Here is a 9162-nt window from a genome sequence, read left to right on the forward strand (position 1 = left end):
CCACTCAGTGCTTGTAGCTGGGAGGGGATTCCTGGAAATCGGCACCTGTGGCCAGGAGAAAGGGGGCAGAGGGCACCCAAGGTCTGTGACCCCTCAGGGCCCTGGCAAACCCTTTCCTGTCAGAGGACAGACTTTGAAAAGCTGAATTCTGGGAGGGAGGAGAAGGTGGTGTTTGTAGAAGCAGCTGCTGGGAGTGAAGAGAACACAGTTGCATTTGTGCGTTTGTGGAGCCGGGTCCTGTTTTGGCTGCGGCCGCGCATCCAGGCGGGGGCAGAGGCGGCTCCACGTCCTCCCACAGGTCAGCCCCACGCTGGCCTCGGCGACCTGCTCTCTCACACAGTTGAAACACAGATAACTGTGAAACAGGATCACTTGGAGACATGACAGATGAGGCTGTTGAGACCCAGCTGCTTTCTTTGTCCCATACCCCAGGTCTCAGCATAGGACAAAAGGGGGACCTCAGGTAGGGTGCGACCAGACCGCCAGTGACGCCCTGGGGTGGGGGCTGACTGTGGAGAGGCTGGAGGTGACCCCTCTCTGGGTGTCCTTCCTGGCCTCCACCGGGGGCCATGGGAGGCCCCTCGAGGAAGGTGGTGCCAGGAGCTGCCTGTCACATGGTGCGGGGTCTGTGGCTCCGGCCGACATCACCACCTCCCTAGAGTGCACTTCGTTATAGCTTACGGTTCTTCCATGATTCTTTATTGCTCTCCAGGTTCTCGCAGGTTTAAGAGCAGTTACCCACACTTCTCCTGAGGACGTAAATTTCCCTGAGTCGAGGAGAGATGGGTTGAAGGCCATTGCTAGGTGAGTCCCAGCAGTTCCTCCCTAAAGTCGTAAGTCTCTGAAAGGCCAAGAAATGAACGCTAAGGAGGATGTGTTTGCTCAGAGGCAGGATTTACGATTCATCACTTCCTAGGTTTCTTCCAGAGGATCGCCAGTCCCAGGTCCTGGAGGCTCGTTCAGTCTCTTGCTGTCATAGTCATAGTGAATGTTACACATCTTTAGCAACACTGGGCCCCTTTGAGAATTGGGGAATGTGTCCTGGCCCAAGGTTGGCAAAGAGGAGGTGACCCTGCCAGCCAGTGTCTGGAATGATCTCCACCGTCGTTGACAGACACGCACCTGGGGCCGTGCCACATGCCCTCTCCTCCCTGCAGGCACACAAGAGGAGCAGCCCCGTGGGGGTCATGCACGCCCCCTTCTCTCCTATGCCAGCATCCGTCCCCTCTAGTCAGGGTGGGAAGTGGGAGGGACCCGCCGTAGGGGGTGTCCCCGTCCACCTTTCAACAAGAGAGACGGCAGAGCGTGACCTTGGGGAAGCACGTCCCACGTTCCGTACGTGTGGAAGGAGCTCTGGATTTCTGATGTACGCGAGGGTCCTAGACTGTTGTGAGTGTGTCTTCTCAGGATCGGGAACACACATCAGACCTCTGTGGCGTGGAAGGCGAGGCTCACAGATGTCTGTCTGTTAGCTCAGACGTTTTAAATTTTAGGATTTGCCAGACTGTTGGTGTGAAACCAGGAGCCCCAGACGAAGCTGTGTGCAGAGAGAACGTTTCCCAGATTTATTCTGCACTGCTGGGCTGCATGAACGACTACACCACGGACAGCAGGGGGGACGTGGGCGGCTGGTACGTGCGCAGCAGGGGGGATGCGGGCGGCTGGTACGTGTGCAGCAGGGCGTGGGCGGCTGGTACGTGCGCAGCAGGGCGTGGGCGGCTGGTACGTGCGCAGCAGGGCGTGGGCGGCTGGTACGTGCGCAGCAGGGGGGACGCGGGCGGCTGGTACGTGCGCAGCAGGGGGGACGTGGGTGCCTGGTACGTGCGCAGCACCGGGGGACGCGGGCGGCTGGTACATGCGCAGCAGGGCGTGGGCGGCTGGTACGTGCGCAGCAGGGGGGACGTGGGTGCCTGGTACGTGCGCAGCATGGGGGGACGCGGGCGGCTGGTACGTGCGCAGCACGGGGGAGCATTTCCTCGAAGAAGCCCGTCTGTTCCATGGAAACTCAGAGGCCCCGGGCTTTTCTGCAGGGAGAAATTTTCGTAGAGTGCCGTATTTTGTGTTTTAAAGGCTCTTGGGAAGACGACCTGTTCTCTGCTCCCGGGTGAGCCTGCGTGGCGGGGTTTTGCAGGTGCTTGTCCAGCGTGTCCTTAGGTGTTGGGCCTGCGTCATCCTCACTGACTGTGAGGAAGGACGCGTCTTCAGTGAAAGGCTGCCGGCTGCTTACATTGGGTTTTGCCAACATTTCTCGCTGAAATGGGATTGATAATCCCCGAAACTTCTGTGTGTGCGCAGGATGCCTCGGGGCCCCCGTATATACGGCTGTGGGTCTCCCTTCCCTGCACACGTTCCTGTAGCACGCAGGGAACCTCTGCAGACCCTGTGACTTTTCTCCCTGGCAGCGTGCCTGGGCTCTGTGTGGGGTTAGTCACTGGTGTTGAATTCGCACAGCCTGCCAGCGTGGTTGTAGAACCGGGGTTGGGAACTCCCTCTCAAGCTGGGTGTCTCTGCCTCTCCTTGTCCCATCAGGGTCCGCAAGGCCGCCATGACCGGTCTGATGGATGTGACACTTCTGCTGGCTCGGAGCCAGCCTGAGCTGATCGAGGCCCACATGTGAGTGTCACGTCGCAGCTCTTCTGCATCCTAGAGGGCAGCCCCAAGCTTGGGGAGGCTGGTGGGGCGGGCAGTCCTGGTGCTCAGTGGCATTTGCATTGCTGGGCACACATCTTCCTCCCAGAGAGCCTCTCTGGTCCGTGACCTCAGGTTTGTGCAGGCTCCTCCTCCTGCTCCTGTAGCCATGGCTTGAGCTGGGGCCCCTCCTCCTCTGCCCAGTGCCCCCAGGACAAGGCTCTGCTCCCCAGCCTGGGCCTCCCCCAGTGCTCTGACCAGTTTGATGACAACCAGCTTCCCAGGTTAGGGCCGGGCTGGAGGTGGGGACTGCTCAGCTTAGGACCCTGAACCTGGGGGTCTGCTCCTGCCAGGACCAGCTGAGCCATCACTCAGTTCCCTGCACCTGAGGCTGCCATTGGGGCCTGCCCTTGCTGTGGGTCTCTGTCGGGGGTACTAGGTTGTGGGGACCCCCAGGCCCTGCACTTGCTGTCGATCTGTCTGTCAGGGGCACTGAGTCATGGGGGTCCCAGGCCCTGCCCTTGTGGGTCTCTGTCGGGGGCACTCGGTTGTGGGGATCCCGGAGCCTGATTTCCTTAGTTCTCACCTCTTTCTCCTTCCCTCCCCCCATCTCTTCGCCAGCCCCAGCTTCTCTGTCTCCATCCCCGGCCTCTCTGTCCCCCACACTCTTCTCCACCCGCTTCTGTAATCATATTTGTTGTCCCCGCTTCAACCCTAAGAACTCATTGGCATGTGTGTCACATGTACGTAGCATGTATTTGCTGTGCACCTGTAGGGTCGGGCTCCTGGGATGTGAAGGTAATGGGGTGTGGTCCTTCCAAGCCAGTGTCCTGGTGTCAGCTGCCAACTCAGCTGCCAAGTCCCGAGGAGCCCATATGTCCTCGTGGTGCTTGAGCTGGACTCATGGCTCAGACTGCCTGCGCTCGGTTTACTGCCCGCGCTCGGTTTGCCACCCGCCCTTGGTTTACTGCCCGCGCTCGGTTTACTGCCCGCGCTCGGTTTACCGCCCGCCCTCGGTTTACCTCCTGCTCTTGGTTTGCAGCTGTGAGCGCATCATGTGCTGTGTGGCCCAGCAGGCCAGTGAGAAGATCGACCGTTTCCGTGCTCACGCCATCAGCGTGTTCCTGACGCTCCTGCACTTTGACAGCCCTCCCATCCCCCACGTGCCCCACCGAGGAGAACTGGAAAAGCTGTTTCCCAGGTACCGTCGGGGCGTACGGCCCGCGTTGGCTCCCAGGAACTGTCGGGGTGTAGACCGTCCACACTGGCCCCGCAGCCGTGGCAAGATCATGGGCCGCCCGGCCTCGTCCCACTCACTCTCTTGCAGGTCCGACGTGGCCTCCGTGAATTGGAATGCACCTTCCCAGGCCTTCTCACGCGTCACCCAGCTCCTCGGGCTGCCCACCTACCGCTACCCCGTCCTGCTGGGGCTTGTCGTGTCCCTGGGCGGCTTGACGGAGTCGACGGTGAGGAGGCGTCGCGCTGGCGGGGGTGGGAGGTGGTGGCCCCAGGGGCACTTGGCGCTTCCTTGCTTCTTGGGAGTGTATGTGGAGCTGGGCCTTTTCTTCCAGTGCTTTCTCTCTCTCTCGGGCGTATTTGGTTAGGGGGTCAGGGGCCCAGCGGCTTCCTCATGACCCAGGAGGCTTAGGGCCTGTGGGATGGTCGAATCTGATAAAGGTGGAACAGCACGTTGAGTGGGGGTCAGCAGCAGACTTTGAAGTGGGCCAGCTCCGCTCTCCTCCCGCGGCCGCAGCCCTGGAGCCCCAAGTGTCCCCTCGGGGTTCAGCCCTCCAGGACCTGTGTCTGATGCCTGCATGTGGATACCTGGGCTCCGCCCTCCACTTCCAGGGCTCCAGGCGCAGCTTCCCATTCTGTGGGGAGGGTCTCCAGAGCCTGTCGTGGCTGAGCTGGGGAACTGGAAGGCCTCTCTGCATCTTGTCACTCGTGGCCCCAGCACCTTGGGTCATGACCTGCTTCGTGTGGCAACCCTGTGACAGCTGCTGCGTCCTAGAAAACACATAACAGGACATGAGGTGCCCTCTGCACCATGCGGACACGTGCGGGGAGACCCAGGCCATGCGAGCCGGGCCCCGAGACATTCTGCACACAGGGGAGTTGCGGGGATTATCAAATCCCGCTTCAGTGGGAAACGTGAGCGAAACCCAACGTGAGTGGCTGCAGGCTTTCGTCACGTGGGCCCCTTCACGTCCTAAGTGAGGCCTCAGCTGTGCTGCCGCTGCCGAGAGCTGTGTGTCTGCTTTGGGTGTCTGCGCCGTGGGTGCCTCCGTGCTGGCGTCCACACCAGCCGCTGTGGGCCAGACCCTCACGTCTCCGCAGCTCAGAGCAGTTCTCCGCTTTAGCAGATGCTTGGCCGGCTGCAGCCAAGCCTGAGGGGTGGCGGGCTGGGGGTCCCGCTCCCGTCTGAGGCGTCTCCGTGTTGCAGGTCCGGCACTCCACCCAGAGCCTCTTCGAGTACATGAAGGGCGTTCAGAGTGACCCGCAGGCCCTGGGCAGCTTCAGCAGGACCCTTCTGCAGATCTTCGAGGACAACCTTCTGAATGACAGGTGAGTGGTGTCTCTGGCGGCCTCAGAGGTGTGAGTGGTGCTGGTGCCTCTCACCATGTTCCCTACATCCCCGGGGTCTTGCAGGGTCTGTCTGGGGTTTGAAGGGAGAAGCGAGACATGCTTTACCCGTTGGTGGCTCAGCGAGGAGGATGTGCCTGCAGCACATGGTTCTCTGGGCGGTCAAGCCTCAGACCCTGCACCTCCTCTTCCAGTCTGCACGTCAGGCAGGGAAATGACCGTTTTGTGTACACTGGATGTAAAGGTAATATGAGTAGAAGGTGGTCCCTGCGTGTAGGAAGGCATTGTGGCGAGCTCCTCCGGCTCAGTGCTCCCGGGGACGCGCTTGCGGACACAGCCACCCAGCGTGAGAGCGTGCGTTCCTGAGGATGGAGTGTCAAGTGAGAAACATGGCTGTTTTCTGGAGGTTTCTGCCTTTACTTGGAGGCACCGTATAGACCCTGTGGGCCTTGACCTCAGAATTGGGAACGTCCCCTGGAAGGGCTGTTCCCGGCGTGTGTGAGGACGAGGACCTGGGCCTGGTGTCCCCTCGGGCGGGGCCTCGGCCGCCTCTCCCAGGAGAGCACAGATGTCGCTCTCAGCGAACAGGAACTCGGCCCAGCCGTGTTTTCTTCTCTCGTTATGACTATAATCAGCTGCACATAAAGGGGGCAGTTCAGTCGATTTTGACAGGCGTCCACCCTTGAAACCGTCCCCATTCACAATGGAGGGCTCCAGCCCAGGGTTTCCTCCTGGCCCTTCGAGTCTGTGCGCCCGACCTGCGTCACCATAGCCTCAGCATGTGGCCCCCTGAGGCGTCTGGGCCGTGTGCCGGTCGCTCATTCCTGCTTGCTGACGAGTCGTGTCCATTGGTGGAGGCACCACAGTGTGTCTGTCTGTGGGCATTTTGGTGGTTTCTCCCTTGGGGCTATTGCTGGGAGAGCTGTGGGCAGTCAGTGTGTGCACGCCTGTGGGGAGGTGTGCACCGCAGGGCCTCCCTGGCCGTGGGCTGCGGAGTCCAGCTCTCCTGCGTCCGTTGGCCTGTGCTAAAGCTCTCCTGAGGCTCCTGTCGCCCAGAGGGAACCTCCCAGGCTGCTTTTCTGTGGGGTAACTACCGAGGTGCTGCAGGCTGGCCCACACGGAGGCGAATGTCTAGCTTTGGAAAGCTGCTGGAGGGTTTCCAGAGCGCCCGTGTCATGCCTTCCTGCTGCTGCTGCTCTCTGAGGTTGCTTTGTCTGGCGCCTTGCTGCTTTATGTCCTCTTTGGAGAAGGGTCTTCATTTTCTTCTGTTCTTCCTGGACTGTTGTGGTCTGATCCTCCCTCGTCACACATGTGACTTGATGTTTTCTCCCTGCCTGTCCCTTCACGCACCGTGTGGGGGCTTACACTTTCCTCATGCCCCGTCCTCTGAGGCACAGATTTTTCTGGTGTATGAGAGACAAGCTTGCCTAATCCGTGGTCACCGAGATTTTCTGTTTTGTCCTGGAAGTTTTATAGTTTTGGGTTGTGTATTTACACCTGGGGTGTGTCCTGAGCGAGGTTTCGTACGTGGTATGGCGTCGGCACAGGACCTTGACGCCCAGCAGTGCTCACCTCATTGCCGGGAGGGCTCCCTCTCCGCTGTGTTGCCGTTGCAGCTTTGTAAGAAACTGTGGGTTTACTTTGGAGCCTTCTGTGCCTGACATGTTTGCTTCGCTTTGCACCAGGGCTGTGCTCTTTCCATCCCTTCCACTTTACCACCGTCTTCGAAGTTCAGTGTCAGCCTCCAGCCATGTTCCTTCCTGCCACAGTTTTATCTTTTCCTGAAGATTTGCGTTTCCACATACATTATAAAGGGGGCTTTTTGGTTTCCACAGTGGTGCCAGGGTTTCCACTGGGATCGTACTGACTCTCAGCCAGTCGGGGATGGGCGTCCTTGTTGCTGGTGTCCAGGGTCTCACAGCTCCTTCTCCCCTCAGGGTGTCCCTGCCGCTGCTGAAGACTCTGGACCACGTGCTCACCCACGGCTGCTTCGACATCTTCACCACGGAGGAGGAGTGAGGCTCTGCTTTTCATGACTTCCTTTCTGATTAAGCCTAAGTAGCTCACGTATGAAAGAAAAAGTAATCAGACACAGAGATCAGAATTCCAGGAAATGATCTTGCAGTGTGTTCAGGGTCAGTTATGATGACTGTAAATACCGTCCTAACGGCTGACCCTCAGAATAACACGGAATAATGAGTCACATAATGACATATTACGACTGTAAGTGCAGTCGACCCCATGTGGGGCTGAGGCGGGGGCCCCGCGCTGTACGGGGATGAGACTCGCAGGGCAGAGGGCAGAGGCTGGTGACCCGGCAAGGACGTGCACAGGAGATGGGAGCTCCTTGCTTCTGCGCCCTGCGGATGTCCCCGGCCGGCCTCAGCTGGGTTGTCGGCCCTGAGTGGTCATCTCGTTGTTGCCGTGTTTTCTTGCTTCATTGAATTTTACCGTGTTGGGCCAGTGTTTTATTTATTTATTTTTGAGACAAGGTCTATCTAGCTCTGTTGCCCAGGCTGGAGTGCAGTGGCACAATCACAGCTCACTGCAGCCTCTACCTCAGCCTCCCAAGGATCTGGGACTACAGGCATGCGCTATAGTCTGATGTACGGCTAGTGTTTGTGTTTGTAGAAGAGACGGGGTTTCACCGTGTTTCCCAGGCTGGTCTTGCTGCCTTGGCCTCCTAGAGTGCTGGGATTACAGGTGTGAGCCACTGCCCCTGACCTGGATAGATTTGTATCTGGGGTGCACTGGGTCATCTGGAGACAGTGTGGTCTTTTTTGGGGGGCACTTTTGTTTGTTTGAGATGGAGTCTTGCTCTGTTGCCCAGGCTGGAGTGCAGTGGCTCAATTTCAGCTCACCACGACCTCCTCCCGGGTTCAAGCAGTTCTCTCCCAGCCTCCTGAGTAGCTGGGATTACAGGTGTGCACCACCACACCTGGCTAATTTTTTGTATTTTTAGTAGAGACAAGGTTTCACCATATTGGTCAGGCTGGTCTCAAACTCCTGACCTCAAGTGACCTGCCCACCTCAGCCTCCCAAAGTGCTGGGATTACAGGCGTGAGCCACTGCGCCCGGCTTGGGCGCTGTTCCTAAGCTGTCAGGTGGACCCAGAGCCGCTCTGGTCTCCGGGTTTTTCTGCCTCTTTAAGGTCTCTGCTCCCTGGCGCTTCCCTTCCCACCGCTGCTGGGGCAGTGCCGGGGCTTCTGGTCGTCTTTTGGGTGATTCCTCCCCAGCCTTGGGCAGCGTCCTTGTACTCAGGCACTGGCTGACCCAGGCCCAGGTGAGTCCTCAAGGACCCCCAGGAAGCCCCCTCTGGTGCTGAGAACCTGAACGAGCTCTGCAGACTTGGGGTTCCCCGCTTCTCACCATGGGCTTCCCGCTGGAGCCTGCCACCTGCTGGACTTGGCTCTGCCTTAACCTTCGGGCAGGAGACGGATCTGGTCTCTGTTGCTCCATCTTTGCTGGACGCTGCACATGTGTTTTAATCTGACAGCATCACAGGGTTTCCCCTTTTAGTTTGTTCGTGGGCATCACTGACCTTATACCTGCTGTTGGAACAACCTCCATGTTCACAGGTGCACCCAGCTCGGTTGTGGTGTATTATCCTTTAATATAATGCTAAATATTCCATTTAAAAAAATTTTTTTTTTTTGAGACAGTTTCGGTGTTGTCGCCCAGGCTGGAGTGAATTGGCGTGATCTCAGCTCACCACAACCTCTACCTCCTGGGTTCACGTGATTCTTCTGTCTCAGCCTCCCTAGTAGCTGGGATTACAGGCATACGCTGCCACGCCCAGGTAATTTTGTATTTTTAGTAGAGATGGGGTTACAGCATGTTGGTCAGGCTGGTCTCGAACTCCCGACCTGAGGTGATCTGCCCGCCTCTGCCTCCCAAAGTGCTGGGACCATAGGCGTGAGCCACTGCGCTTGGCCTAAAATATTAACATAT

The 9162-nt window shown here is 58.6% G+C and overlaps 1 protein-coding gene across 1 annotated transcript in view; it reads left to right on the top strand.

Moving 5' to 3' along the window:
- The window catches only part of TBCD (tubulin folding cofactor D), a 217007-nt gene that overhangs the window by 200122 nt on the left and 7723 nt on the right, over positions 1-9162 (top strand). Inside the window, 8 exon segments of the mRNA XM_011970092.1 lie at positions 98-298; positions 708-804; positions 1494-1631; positions 2530-2613; positions 3671-3829; positions 3956-4094; positions 5072-5193; positions 7149-7226. Of these exon segments, the coding sequence (XP_011825482.1) occupies positions 98-298; positions 708-804; positions 1494-1631; positions 2530-2613; positions 3671-3829; positions 3956-4094; positions 5072-5193; positions 7149-7226 (1018 nt within the window).

Source organism: Mandrillus leucophaeus, unplaced genomic scaffold, assembly GCF_000951045.1.
Source record: "Mandrillus leucophaeus isolate KB7577 unplaced genomic scaffold, Mleu.le_1.0 Scaffold1, whole genome shotgun sequence".
Classification (NCBI taxonomy): Eukaryota; Metazoa; Chordata; class Mammalia; order Primates; family Cercopithecidae; genus Mandrillus; species Mandrillus leucophaeus.